Below are 15,699 nucleotides of genomic sequence, written 5' to 3' on the forward strand. Positions count from 1 at the left end.
ATTAAGGATATCGACACCTCCAGGCTAGTTGCTCAGCATAATGCATCTGAGATTATCCAAGTGCAACTTACTCTGGGCAAGACCGCAATGCAAATTGTAGCTTGCTACAGATCCCCCACCATGCCCCAGGATTCCCACTCCTCATTTCTTGATACACTTGAAAATAGGGTACAACCTAATACCCTAATAATGGGCGATTTCAACTACCCCACCATTAACTGGGAAAACTACTCATGTACCAACTGTTGTGCTCAACATTTTCTGGAATTCATAAATTCTAATGCCTGGGATCAACTTATCCACACACCCAGCAGGGGCAGCAATGTCCTAGACCTGGTCATTACCAACATGGGCAACCAGTGTTCCACACCAGAGGTCAATTTCTCGGTCAGATCCGACCACAAGCAAATCACCGTAGACATGCACATCCCAGCCCCACCCCCCATTAGGGTAACCACCATAAAAAATGTCTCCAAAGCCAACTTCACACTTCTTAAGACAGAAGTGGCAAACTTCACGGCACCCTTGCTGACGGACAGTAGAGATATGACTGCTGAATCCTATACAATTGCACTTTATAAGCACTTACACGAGTGCATGGATCGTGCAATCCCCAACAGAATCAAGATGCTATCCTCCAAAAAAAGGAAGCCAATCTGGTGGTCCCCTTGCTATAAGCAAACTCTACAACAGAAGAAAGAAACTGTTGCAAAAAAGAGTAAAATCCTATGATTGGAGGAACTCTGTGGTCAGCCTCAGTAAGAAGCTGAGATCCCTCATAAAATCCTCCAAAGCTAGTTACGAAAACACAGTCGCCACTGATTCTAAACACAGCCACAAAGCATTCTATAGCTATGTCAAGAATCTCAATGGCAACACTCAGATCTGCTCTGAGTTACAGCACAATGGCATTAAATATACAGAACCAACTGATATTGCCAACATCCTGGCAGATAGGTTCAGTGCTAACTTTACCCCTCTCTCATCCCCTAAAGGGCCCATCTCTGTACCAGAAGAATGCAAAGTACCTGTAATCACGGCTGCACAGGTAGAAAACACAGTCTCCAAAGCCAAGAACACAGCATCCATGGGACCTGACAACATCCCAGGCGGGGTTCTACATGAACTACAGAACGAACTGGCACCCCACCTAAGTACCATGTTCAGTCATAGCCTCACCTCAGGCTTTGTGCCCACTGAATGGCACACAGCAACGGTTATCCAACTCCAGAAAGGGGGAGCCACTGTGGACCCCGGGAGCTACCGCCCCATTAGGCTGATGAGCCTGGTCTGCAAGGCTATGGAGCGTATCATCATGGAACTTATAAACAATGACATTGGTAATCTCCAAACTCTGGACCCTACCCAGTTTGGGTTTGTAAAAGGCAGATCATGTCTCTTAAACCTGATAGACTTCTTTGAAGCGGTCACCAAAGCTGTAGATGAGGGTAAGGTGGTACACACAGCCTATCTAGATCTTGCCAAGGCTTTCGACACCATCCCCCACTATGGAATTATAGACAAACTCACTAAACTAGGTATAAATCCCTATGTCACAAGATGGGTTGCCAACTGGCTCACTGACCAAACCCACACTGTGAAAGTAGCAGACTCTGAATCCAACTTCAGACCAGTGCAAGTGGAGTACCACAGGGTTCAGTCGTAGGTCCTCTCCTGTTTATCTACTTCTCTGAAGTACAGGCTAACACAGAAGGTCTTTGGCTAACAAATGTTCGCAGATGACTGCAAACTAGGAGCCATAATTAAATCACCTAATGATCTGGACATCCTACAAAAGGGCCTCACTGAGACAGATGCCTGGTGTCAAAGCCATGGCCTCAAGCTCAATGCCAAAAAGTGCATTGTCATCCCTTTTGGTAAAAACTCTGTACCCATGAACTACCACATAGGCCGTAGTCTACTTAACACCGAAAGTGTGATGAGACCTTGGGACACAGGTGGACAGTAGTCTCTCCTTTGATAATCACATCGCCACAGTAGTCAGGAAATCCTTCTACGTGGCGCACTTCATCACAAAAGGTTTCTCATCCTGGAAAAAAAGAGGTCATTATTCCCCTGTACTCATCACTCATTAGACTCATTATAGAGTGCAATGCCCCTTTTGATATGTACCTCACAAGACATCTACAACAACTGGAAAGGCCACAGAAATGCCTCACAAAAAGGATTACCGGCCTCAAACAGATGCCCTATGCAAACCGTCTCAAAAAACTCCAGCTTTACTCTGTTGCATATCGCCTACTCAGAGGTGATCTCTGCCTAACATACAAAGCTATGTCAAACCCAGAGCTGTTGGACATGCTCCACATAAAGAAATCCCAATCCCTCCGAGCTACACGCTCTAGGGACTTAAACCTTGTCACCACAATAAACAGAACATGCTGGAGGGATAGATTCCTGTCCCAGAGACTTCCCATACTCTGGAATAAACTACCTATCTATATCAAACAAAGCTCCTCATTAGCACTCTTCAAGAAAAATCTTGATGATTGGATGGGAGATAGAAAATTCACCCTGGGGATCACTTCTGTGGCTCTGCTTGACAGGGGCACAGGAAAATAATTTTCTTGGGTGGCAAAAGACAGGGTACCGTTTGGCTAAGCTTATGTAGGCCCTAGGGCCAATAGCATAGTACCTACCTATGAACCTATAATAGCCTAGTATCTTCTTTAATCGTTCATGCACTGCATTCTATTCACAGTGCTTTACTAAGTTGTTTGTTAATATTTCTGGCAATTCTCTATGTGAGCCATCATTGCTGTGTAAGTAATTAAAATTAAAGGATTATTGTTTTTTTGCATCATTGTTTTGATACAAACACTGAGCATTTTGCAGATGAGCTCTTATAATTGTACTTTGAATAATGAAACTGACCAATACTTAAGAGAAATGTTTGCCAGCTTATAGAGAAAATAAATACAAATTAGTATAATACAAATAGAAATTGCAATATGAAGTAACAGAAAAGCAAATTCCTGATATATTTAGAGAGAGATCCAGGGGAGAGAAATTGGTAGAAGTAAGGAAGTGATACTGTAATTTAACTTCTCAACACAGAGATGTGGAGGAATGTGCATGGAAGTAGGTGTTAGAAGTAGATCCTGTCTACTTTTCCTGCAGAATAACAGTTTTTGTCTTAAGATGTAATCTGGAATGCGTATATCGTAAGACATATTTCAACCACTGTGACATGAATTGGTCACTTTTTATATTATTTGAAGGGCACTGGATGAGAGATATAAGTAATGTTTGTTTACATTTGTTACCCAGGTAAACTCATTGGATACAAGTGTTTCTTTTCAGGGGTGACATGGGAGCACTGTCTGGATAAGGGGCTTGCTGAGTTGCACAGTAGGCAAATTAAGGCTGAGGGACTCAAAAACCACAAACTACAAGAAGCAGCTCATAGCATTAAACCTCTGTGTTGTCACTGTGTCATATGCAGTAGTGTCAAGCTTGAAATCTTCAGAAAAATATCCTTAATCCTTTACTGCAAACCTCTTAACCTCTTTCCACAAGAATACTGGACAAAGCGTAAAATAATGGGGGGAGGGAGACAAAGGCCCAAAAAATAGGGATGGATTTTAAATATTACTCTTATAAGCTTAGAAAATTGATAGTATTACAGGATTTGTGTTGGCATTCATGTTTTGAAGGATATGAAGCCTGAAACTCAAATGTTCATCATTATTTATTGACTTCAGTACTCAGTTATTTAGCAGAAAACCACAAATCCTATGAGAAACAGACCAAAAATATGAGGCAAAAATATGGACATTCTGTAATAATGTCGACAGTTGAGAGGTCTCCTTCACTGTTAACAGCTGTTTGCCTGCCATACTTCATAAATCAGCAGTACATCCTGCATTTAGTAGCTTTGTTTATGTTATTCATTACAACTGTGTGGCTTTTGTTTTCCATTGAAATGCGTTTTCTTTTAAGTGACAGGAAAAGCTGACAAAATAATGAGAAAATTAACTACTGGATTGAGGTGTGTGTGTGAGGGAGAGACAGTCATAGGTTTCTTGAATCTTTTGTGGAAGTATCTTTCCGCAAGAAGCAAAATATTTAAAAAAATGTAGATGGTATTCTAAGTTTATAGTTTCTATTCAAAAATTCAGAAAAGCCTCTTTTATGATGAATGTTCAAAATATTGCAAATTCAGGGAATTTTGCAAGCCATGAAAATGTTGTAAAGAGGAGTGACAGATGACTTCTGCCCTTTGAACTTTAGGCTTTTGTACTGTAGAGCAGCAGTGACACAGGGCTTAGTGCCAGACTCTGCTCTTTAGCTCCATAGGGGTGTGACAGGACAAGAAGAGAGACAGCATGTAAATGCCTTATTTCCTTTTGAGACCTTTTAAAAAGGAAGAAAAGGAGCACTTCCTGCCTCCGAACTGTACTCACAGGAATTGGAGTCTGTTATCATTATGAAACAGTGAGACAAGGGGCATGCAACAGCTTGTGCAATAGCAGTGACATGATAGCAAAAGGCAGTTTGCAGACAGCAAGATGCATTCTTTTCTGGTAAAGTATAAATGCCACTTCCTTTCCTACTCCAGCTGGAGTGTCATGGATCAAAAGATAGAGAAATAAAAAGAGGAGGAATCACAGAAAAAAAATGAACTTGATTCTTTTCGTTTGACATGAGACCAAGAGATAATCGAGACATGCAAACTGGCCATTACAATGTCATAAATCTACAGATCAGTGGTCACTGTGACAAAATAATGATTAAGTGTATCTAATGTGGAATGTGTTCACTGTCATAGTACTAAATATTAATTATTTCAGCTGTTAACAATAAGCAATTAAGTTGTTGTATTATACCCCCTGGCTTGTTTCCCCAAACAAACATTTAACCAAAAATATACAACACACAAAAAGTGAGAACATTAAAATAAGCATATGATCTCCGTATTTAATAAAACAATAATGACTCCCAAAGAAAGCCGCACTACTTGAACAGGTAAAACTAATGATGAAGAGTACCAAAAATACATCCACACAAACGACTTTAATAATAACAATGACAAGATTGAGCACTTTCATCTGAGAATCAGACTTCATCAAAATAGTGAAACTCAAACAGAATATCATAAACGGACGAGGAACCACATGACTGCTAAAAGATGCAAAGGTTGTTATTTCCATAGTATACTGATGTATCTGTACATAAGTAGCATACCTGGTGAATATGTTCATCAGCAAACAACAGTCTAATTATGATGAGAAGTGACCTGGTTTGGTGTTTCCAATGCTGTCAAAGATAAATTGGATTGTGGCCTCTTATGAGTATGTGAAAGAGTATCTGAAAGATATTGTTGCTTATCACAGAGCTGAAAAAACGCCTAGTTTAAATTTTAAACTAAACTGTCCTAGTTATAACTAGACAGACGTCTTGCTCCCTGCTTATGTGGAGCTGCCATGCACTTGTTTGATGCATATGTTGGTAAATTAAGTGTTCCCCTTTCCTCATCTAAGGATTTCTTTTCTTTTGGAAAGGGAAATGGCTTACTAATATAAAAACTGACTTCAATGCATGATAATTGTTATTACTAATAGTTGTTGTTCTTCTTTCGGCTTTTCCCGGTTAGGGGTCGCCACAGCGGAACTCCAGTTCGCTAATGATTGTCAGTAGATTTTTATAGTGCCGAGGTGCCAGCTCGACGCCCAACCTTCAACGAAGGCATGCCCATTCTACGCATGTCTTTTGAATGCCACTCGACCGCAGGGAGGACATGCAGCCTCCACACAAAAGGCGCTCCAGCCGAGAATCAAACTGGAGAACCTCTTGCTGTGAGGCGACAACGCTACCGCTACACCACCGCAGTGAAGTTTGTAAATCTGTGTGTGTACATGTATATATATATATATATATATATATATATATATATATTTACCCTTCATTAAAATCATTTTGTGATGATTCTTCTAATTTGTTAGTTGATCACAACTGTCTTTGCCTCTGTTACTTACTACAGTTCCCTAGACCAGCTGTGAACACCCCCCCTCACCCATGCTTCACTGGAAAGTGGTCACTTACTTTCCAGATACTGTAACATAAGTAATTATTTCAGGGCCCTGTACTTAGACATGGGGACAAGTTTCTTTAGTAATGTCAGTGGGCTCAGTGCCATCTTTTTACAGTCTATGAACAGCTCTTTTCACTTCCTTTTCATTTTAGTCAGGAGTGAGGATCATTTTCCTCCATGCACTATGTACAATATGCTGGGGGTTCTGTGCCCTATAGGCCACAAGTATGCCAAGCATGGTCTCAGTTGTCCCTCCAGTGAAGAAGAGCTGCTTTCTGTGTGCTGTTGCCACCTCTTTTAAGCAGTGTCAAATCCTGCCCCTGGTTCTGCAGTGCTGCAAGCAAAGATATTACTGCTATGGTGCTGGTCAACAAAATTATTAATTTTTTGTAAGATAAAATTGTTGGATCTCCTCTGGTCTTCAACATCCCATGGTCACTGGGGTTTAAAATTGTTGAGTTTGCTCTGTTATTCATCAATTGTTCTGTGATGCGTACTACAAACAATCGAGTCTCATTTAGTCGGTACATGATCAGTCAACCACAAAATGTGTAAAAATTTGGAGGTCATGAGTCAAAACAGTGACAACTCCCAAGATTTATTTATTTTTTTGTCTGTGGGGCAAGTTGCAGCTGCATGGTACAGTCTACTATTTGATGCAAGCTAGAAGATATGGAGGCTCACTCCCAATTAAATGTGTCTATAAATACACACATGGGTGTGTCTGTGTTATCTAGTACATATGAGTTCTTTATTTGCCTGTAAACAGTTGACAGGATTAATACAGTTATACCAAGAAATACTGCGGTCTAGGTCTAGTATCACTATAGTAATTGGGAAAAGTTCTAATGTGAGTACTCCTGGGTGGGGACTCCTCTTTTGCTTACATACAGGTATCTTTAGGATAAAATGTGCTATGTTCATCTTTTTTTTTTTTTTTTCAAAATTCCAGTCTAACCTCAACCTCTTAGCACAAGAAATCTGGACAAAGGCCTAAAAATAGAGACAATTTTTAAATATTGCTCTTATGAACTTAGAAGGTTTTGCATTAACATGGATTTTTCTGAAAGGTATGAAATGTGAAACTCAAATATCTGCCATTATTTTCTGACTCCAGTCCTCAATGATGTACCAAAAAAGGCAAAAATTGTACGAGTAACAGACCAAAATTTGAAACAAAACTCTGGACATTCTGTGAAAATCAGGAGAGTTGAGAGGCAAGATTAAAAATGCTTATGTCACAAAAACAAAAAAAGCTTACTTCAACACATAGGTTCGTAGGTTCGTACTAGGCTATCTGCCCTAGGGCATTTATAAGCCTAGCCAGAGTGTGTGTGGCTTTCACCACCCCTTAGGATGAGAATACTACGCCCTTTTAGGGTTTAGTTTACTGTGCCTCTGTCTAGTAGTGACACAGAGATGACCCCCGGGGTAAACCTACGATCTCCCATCCACTCGTCAATATTTCTCTTGAATAGAGTTAGTGAGGGGCTCTGCCTAACATGGATTGGGATTCTGTTCCAGAGTGTAGGGAGCCTCTGGGTTATGAATCTGTCCCTCCAGCACGTCCTATTTATTTCTGTGTTGAGGTTTAAGTCTCTTGCTCTCGTGGCTCTGATGGATTTGGATTTTCTGAGGTGGAGCATGTCCATTAATTCCAGATTGGACATGGCCTTGTACGTCAGGCACAGATCACCTCTGAGTAGGTGGTATGCGACTGAATAGAGCTGGAGTTTTTTCAGTCGGGCAGCATATGACATATGTTGGTGAGGAACTTTTGGGGTCTTTCCAACTGCTGCAGGTGTCGGGTAAGATACATCCCAAATGGGGCATTGTACTCAATCATTGGCCTGATAAGAGAAGAGTACAGGGGCACAATGACCTCTCTTGATCTAGATGTGAAACCCTTCATGATAAGGTGGGCAATATAGAAGGTCTTCCTAACCACTTTGGCAATGTGAGTGTCAAATGAGAGGTTACTGTCAACCTGGGTCCCTAGGTCCCTGATTACCTCTTCCGTACTTAATGGATTACCACCTATGTGGTAATTTGTGGGTACCTTGTTTTTCCCAAAGGGTATGACTATACATTTTTTGGCGTTCAGCTTAAGGCCATGGCTCTGGCACTAATTATCCGTTTCTATGAGGCCTCTCTGAAGGATGTTTGTGTCCGCTGGAGTATCAATTATGGCGCCCAGTTTGCAGTCATCTGCGAACTTTGTCAGCCACAATCCTCCTATGTTTGCCTGTACCTCGGAAAAATAAATGCCGAACAGGAGGGGTCCCAGGACTAAGCCCTGTGGGACACCGCTTGTGACTGGCTTAGAGTCTGACATAGCTCCAGCAACTCTGACCCTCTGACCATGAGGTATGACTTCACTATAAAGGAGGGGTGGGTGCAAGAAAAACATTTCAGATTGCCAACTTCTGTTTCTGGCAACATTATAAAAATCCTGGATGCCCTCCAAATTTTAAAATGTGACAGAATGTTTGTCCTACTCCTGTCTTGTTTTCCTGAATACCCTAGAGTGCCTAGTTTGGGACTTAGATTTAAGAAAGCTAGGCTAGGATTCATAAAAGAATGCTGATGGCTTTGCAGTACTAATATTGTGGAGTTCACTACACATGGTAGCCCCTTAGGTAAGAAGACATGAATTGCACATTGTCTTTGGCTTTCCATGCCATTCACACTGGAACGAATTAATGTGCTCTGAGCTGTATGTAAATCACAAACTAAAATCTTAAACTCTGCACAACTTTTAGCTTTTGCAACAAATTTCTTCTTCCATGTTAGGGCAGTTAGTAAGTCAGAGCTTTACTTTATAAATCAATACTTTAATGCTGTTTACTTTTTGAATCCCTTAGTCATGGTAGGTCTTTGCACATACCTTGGATTGAACGTATTAGCTGAGATGCCTATATACATTTGAATATTATGAACATCATATAACCAATGTTCTTGCTGATGAATGGACTGAAGAAACAACAGTGTGTGTGAATAAATTAGTCATCCACATTGATGGGTTCTTTGAACTCCAAGGAAATTTGCCAGGTCTGGTTCTTATCATAACATGGCAGATCTACAGTATCCATATTATCCTAAGCAACATCAAACCCATCTCAGAATCATGTTCACCATAGCAACTCTTTTTCTACTTCTCTTCTGGAATGCAAGAATATTTTCTGATTGTGAAGGGTGCACCACTTCTCCTTCCCCAGGAGGACCTGGGAACAGAGCCAAAGAAAGCAGTTAACAATTTCTTTATAATGCTTTATACCTTTTCTCAGGTCCTTCTACCAGTATTTTAAAGGCCAAATCACTGACCTAGCAATGGGTTTTATGAAATACTGAATGTTAAGTTTCATAACTTTATAATTCTGTCACAGTTTTGTAAGACACATCTCCACTTCCCCTGTCTAAGCCAGTTTCTGTGTTTGTATTTTAAACACTGCTACCACTTATGTGTCTGCACATAGATCCTGGGTAATGTCTAAAGATTAGTGCCTCGGACATTTCATTTTTGTAGCAAGTTTCTGTTGCTTAGACATTGTAACATTAGAACTATGTATGTGTGTCTGTGTACTGCTAAATCTTGTAAGTTAATACTATTCCTTGAGTATGCCATATCTTCAGCCCTTTAATCTCCTTTTCACTATTTCATGAGGGAATAGTATGTAAGAATTAAAGCCACACTTTGAGGGACACTGCCTTTGACTAAGATGACCACTGTATCTCAGGCAAAGTTGTGATTTTACAGAGGTTTCTGTTCAGAAGAATGAAGGATTTTGAAAACATATTTTGTTCATCCCTTTTCTGTAGTTCATTTTGCAGTTTAATTCCTTAAGCAACACAAGCAAATTCTCCTTTGGGAGGTGTTGAGAGGTTGTCCGTCCTGCTTAACTCTTCCCTCATTCTTGAGATGCCTTGACTGTCAAGGCTAGTGCTTATTTAATAGGTGCGAATTCTTCTCCAGCAAGATTTTTGTGCTACTTCATTATCATTTTACACCATGTTTTTGTACCCATCTGTTGCTAAGTAACAAGGTATATTCACTTCTGTTACACATTTTGCCTTTAAGGACCCAACAAATTCACTGGGTGCCCTTTGACTGTTGCATCATTTTACTCACTTTTGTTAGTCGTCTTGGCTCAAGTACTTGATAGGAGTGGCTTCCTTTCACTCAACTCTGCCAGACTTCAGGATACTTCTGCATTATTTATAATAACTTTGACATTACTGCTAGAGAAAATCATTATCATACAATCTCAGATACATTATTTTTTTTTTCTCCCACACACGTTATCACGAATTGGCTACAATAATAAAGCACAGGTGATGTAAGAACAGTTTTATATGTCCATAACTCTTGAACAGTCGTGTTCCTTTTTGGTATTCATTTCTGTCATTATTTGCAGATCACACTGCTTCCTGAGATGCTTCCTCCTCTTCAGTTGCCTCCTTAATCTAACTCTCATTTACAAGATAAATTCCAAGTTTGACTCCTTTCCGCTTTTTTGACAAAGCATTCTCAAGCACATTACTTTGAGGAAAAATAGCATCTCATACTATATTTTAAGGATACTAGTTTGAGTGATCTTTTGGGCTATACTCATTTCTGCATCTACTGTTAACACTGGATAAAAATAAATATTAAATAACAAGCCTAAATGCTACCAGGCATGTACGTACTGTAACATTTGCCAAAGAGGAAAATCCCAGGATGCAAAAAACTCCCTCACCAGCCTCAGTAAGAAGCTGAGATCCCTCATAAAATCCTCAAAAGCTAGTTACGAAAATAAAATTGCCAAAGATTCCAAAGACAACCACAAGGCATTCTATAGTTATGTCAAGAATCTAAATGGCAATGCTCAGATCTGCTCTGAGCTACAACAGAATGGCATTAAATATACTGATCCCAAGGATATTGCCAGTATCCTGGCAGATCGATTTAGTGCCAACTAACTTCACCCCCCTCTCACCCCCTAAAGGACCCAACTCAATACTAAAAGATTGCCAAATTCCGGAAATCACGGCCACACAGGTAGAAACCGCATTCTCCAAAGCTAAGAATACAGCATCCATGGGACCAGATGACATCCCAGGCTGTGTACTACATGAACTACAAAATGAACTGGAACCTCACCTAAGTGTCATGTTTAATCATAGCCTCACCTCAGGCTTCGTGCCCACTGAGTGGCGCACAGCTACAGTTATACCACTCCACAAAGGGGGATCCGATTTGGATCCCGGGAACTACCGTCCCATCAGTCTATTAAGCCTGATCTGCAAGGGCATGGAATGCATTATCATGGAACTTATAAACAAAGACATTGGCGAACGTCAAACACCGGACCCCACCCAGTTTGGGTTTGTGAAGGGCCGATCTTGTCTCCTGAATCTGATTGACTTCTTCGAATCAGTCTCCAGAGCTGTGGATGAGGGTAAGGTGGTCCACACAGCCTATCTGGACCTTGCCAAGGCCTTCAACACCATCCCCCACTCTGGAATCATAGATAAACTTACTAAGCTGGGCATAAATCCCTACTTCACTCGATGGGTTGCCAACTGGCTTACTGACGGAACCCAGACTATAAAAGCAGCTGACTCCAAATCCAGCTCCAGACAAGTGACAAGTGGAGTATCTCAGGGTTCAGTCCTGGGACCACTCTTGTTTGGCATCTACTTCTCTGAAGTACAGGCCAACACTAAGGGATTCTGGTTAACAAAGTTCGCAGATGACTGCAAACTGGGAGCCATTATTGAATCCCCAAATTATGTGAATATTCTACAGAAGGGCCTTACAGAAACAGATGCCTGGTGCCAGAGCCATGGGCTCAAGCTTAATGCCAAGAAATGTATAGTTATCCCCTTTGGAAAAAAACATGTACCCATGAATTACCACATAGGTGGCAGTACACTAAACATTGAAAGTGTAATGAGAGACTTAGGGACACAGGTGGACAGTGGTCTCGCTTTCGATAACCATATCGCCACAACAGTCAGGAAATTCTATGTGGCACACCTCATCACTAAGGGCTTTTCATCCAGAAAAAAGGAGGTCATTGTCCCACTGTACTCATCCCTCATTAGACCAATTATAGAGTATAATGCCCCATTTCGTATGCACCTCACAAGACATCTGCAACAGCTGGAAAGGCCACAGAAATACCTCACTAAAAGAATCACAGGCCTAAAGCAGATGCTATATGCTGACCATCTAAAAAAACTCCAGCTATACTCTGTGGCATATCGTCTACTCAGAGGCTATCTCTGCTTAACATACAAGGCCATGTCAAACCCTGAGCTGTTGGACATGCTCCACTTAAAGAAATCCCAGTCCCTCAGAGCCACACGCTCCAGGGATCTAAACCTTGTCATCAAAATGAACAAAGCATGCTGGAGGGATAGGTTCCTGACCCAGAGACTCCCCATACTCTGGAATAGACTGCCCATACATGTCAAGCGGAGCGCTTCCTTGGCCCTCTTCAAAAGAAACCTTGATGACTGGATGTGAGATAGGAAATTCACCCTGAGGATCATGTCAGTCGCCCTGCTAGACAGGGGTCCAGAGAAGGAAATATTGTGGGAAGAAATATCCAGGGAATTGTTATGGCTAGGCATGTATAGGCCCTATGGCCGATAGCTTAGTACCAACCTATGAACCTATAATAATAAACAGAAAAGGAATTGCAGGCAAAATTAAAAATAAAACTTAATTCTTTACATTTGACATGAGATCAAGAGTTAAGTAGTCAAGACAAGCAAACTGGCCATTAAATTGTCATACTAGTGAATAGTAGAAGGTTTTTTTTTTTCTGTAAGGAAGTATTGTACAAAACTAACAATGTGGTGTATATTGTGAAGGATCTACTTCATATCATTGCTTACCAAATCAGCGAACCAGAGAATGTCGAGACCAAAATGCCAAAGTATCTAATAAATGAAACTTTGCAATACCGAACGTTCATAACACTGAATCACTACTACACATGCACCAACCTAAATACTTACAAATGTTGCAAAACAAAAATAACCACTAAACGAGCTGCACCCTCCCCCCCCGAAACTTGTATATACCAACTCCGAGATAGCACTACAGTGGGGAGAAGGCTAAATGTGCTTATCCTCACTGTACCGTGATCTCCACCAACAATCCTTACAACAGGTAAATTATCGTAAAAACTTAAAATCTATAATTTACCTGTTTTCATAGCTTTGAGTGAATTTACAATATCAAGGCATTTAGGCCAACACCAACGTATGCATAGTAGTATTTCAGTGTTCTGAACTTTTGGCATTGTGATGTTTTGCTGATTAGGAAGTTCGGCGCTTTTGTCTCAACATTCTGAGGTTCGCTGATTTGGTATACGATGATTTTAAGGGGATCCATTATGAAATGTGAATATAGGGAAATCACTGTAGGAACAATGAAAAGGCTGTTGAATATTTGAAATAAAACTGCATTTATCCCTCTTAGAAAACACTTTGATAACTGCCAGAACTCTAGCTATAGTAATTTAAAAGTTGGTATAATATTTTGTGTAAATAATTTTGATAGAATGAAGGAGGATGTTTTATCATTTTTATGATGTACACTATCTTCCTTTATTGTGTGTTTAGATAGATTGCACCCTATTGCTAGGGAATTTAATTAGATATATGCGATAGGTGGATGGTAATGATTTAACTGTTTCCATTCTGTTGGATATATTGTACTTATAAGTGTGGGACCTTTATTCATACCTGCTGCTTTACACTGCAGTCCCATTGAAGGCCTTTGTTACTCAGAAGTGTTTTGATGCTTTTAGTCTTTTTGTAATTAATATTTTTTTGTGTTTTAATTGACATTGTTGTATATGTATTATTTTATCAGTTATAGCTATTTTGTAGTCCTTAAATATAATCCAGCAAGTAAGTTGAGGATCCGGCCTACGCTGACCCACGCTAGGGACCCATGCTAATGGTGGGAGAGGTATATGTGCCCCTATTGGCCAGTGTGTGCCCGCTGTAAAGCCCAATAAGCTGCTGGCCGGTGTCTAGTTGCCCAGCCTAGGTTACCTGGGATCACTGTTTTGAGCGAAAGCTGGAAGTAAAACCAACCAACCTGCCAAACATGAACTGAGAATTGCTACACTTAATGTAGGTTCACTGACAGGATCAGCTTGGAAGTGGATGACATGATGATATGGAGGAGGCTGGACATCCTATGTATCCGTGAGATGAGATGGAAGGGCAGTGCAGCAAAGCCACTTGACTTGGGATCCAGAGTCTACTACTCAGGTGGAGGGTAGACTAGAAATGGTGTAGGAATTGTGGTGAGAGAGAGACTTCAGAAGACAGGGATATCATCAGAATTAATGACCGATTCATGGCAGTTAGACTCCAGTGTAATGTAGGGCAGTTTTCATAATCTCAGCCTATGCCTCACAGCAGGGTTGTGATAGTGAGGTAAAGAGTGCATTCAGACAGCAGTTGCAGGACCTACTAGATAAAGCAGGACAACATGAATTGGTGTTGATAATGGGTGACTTGAGTGCACATATTGGGACAGGCAGAACAGGATATGAGGACTGCCTGGGTCCACATGGGTGGAGCAACAGGAATAAAGAAGGAGAAGCCATTCTAGACTTCTGTCTGGGAAATGGCTTGATAGTAGCCAACACATGTTTCAGAAACAGAGACAGTCACAAGATCACATACAAGAGTAGTAAACATGCAACTCCTGTAGATTTCCTCCTAGTAAGGAAAAGGCACTGGGGCAGAATCCATGATTGCAAAGTCATCCCAAGTGAAACAGTAGGCCCACAGCATAAACCACTAGTTGCCACAATCAGCTGCAAGCAGCGGTCAGAGAAGGCTCTAAGGTCAACAGAGACCAGGCTAAAGACCTGGAAATCGACTGGCGAGAAAGTACAACAGTTCAAGGAATTGCTCAGGGCTCTAGCATCCCAAGAAGAGGAGGAAATAGGTGGAGTTGAAGAAGAATGGCTGCACCTAAAAACAGCATGTGTTAGGACTACAGAAAAGATATGTGGTCGAGCCAGGTATGGAAATAAGGTACATAAGGAAAGCTGGTGTTGGAATGCAGAAGTCCAGGAAGTCATCAAAAGAAAAAAGGAGTGAAGGAAGAAGTGAGAGATAGAAAAGACTGACCAGGCTAGGAAGGACTACTGGTTGGCTAGCTAAGAAAGAAGTTGCAGTAGCAAAGAATAGGGCATCGGAGGCATTCTACCAACTTCTGGAAGTGACTCAGTAAGGGGCACAAAGAAACTATATCAGGTTGCAAGGCAAAGACAGAAAGATAAAGAAGATACTCAAACACCCTTCATAAGGGATGCCAGCAACAACCTGCTCACCAGTCCAGAGGAATTAAAGACAGATGGAAGGAGTATTTCAACCAGTTTCTGAATGAAGAAAACCCCACAGAAGCTGTACTGCCCTAGAAACAGCCTACAATGAGAGAAGAAGAGGAGCCCACCCTAGAAGAAGTAAGAACAGCACTAAGGAAGATAAAGTCAGGGAAAGCAGCAGGCTCAGATGAGATCACAGCAGATATGATAAAGATGCTGGGTGAGATAGGGGAGAAATGGCTCCTTAGGGTACTAATAGCAGTGTGGAGAGAAAGGCATATCCCAGATGACTGG

General features: G+C 41.0%; 1 protein-coding gene across 1 annotated transcript in view; it reads left to right on the plus strand.

Annotated features, from left to right (window-relative positions):
- Positions 1-15,699, plus strand: part of PARD3B (par-3 family cell polarity regulator beta) — a 5,075,916-nt gene that overhangs the window by 2,659,806 nt on the left and 2,400,411 nt on the right. The window contains exons 13-14 of the mRNA XM_044075955.1: positions 12,090-12,119; positions 14,835-14,851. Coding sequence (XP_043931890.1) covers positions 12,090-12,119; positions 14,835-14,851 — 47 coding nt within the window. The remainder of the gene's footprint in view (positions 1-12,089; positions 12,120-14,834; positions 14,852-15,699) is intronic.

This window comes from Protopterus annectens, chromosome 6.part1 (genome assembly GCF_019279795.1).
Source record: "Protopterus annectens isolate FY-2018-M chromosome 6.part1, PAN1.0, whole genome shotgun sequence".
Classification (NCBI taxonomy): Eukaryota; Metazoa; Chordata; order Ceratodontiformes; family Protopteridae; genus Protopterus; species Protopterus annectens.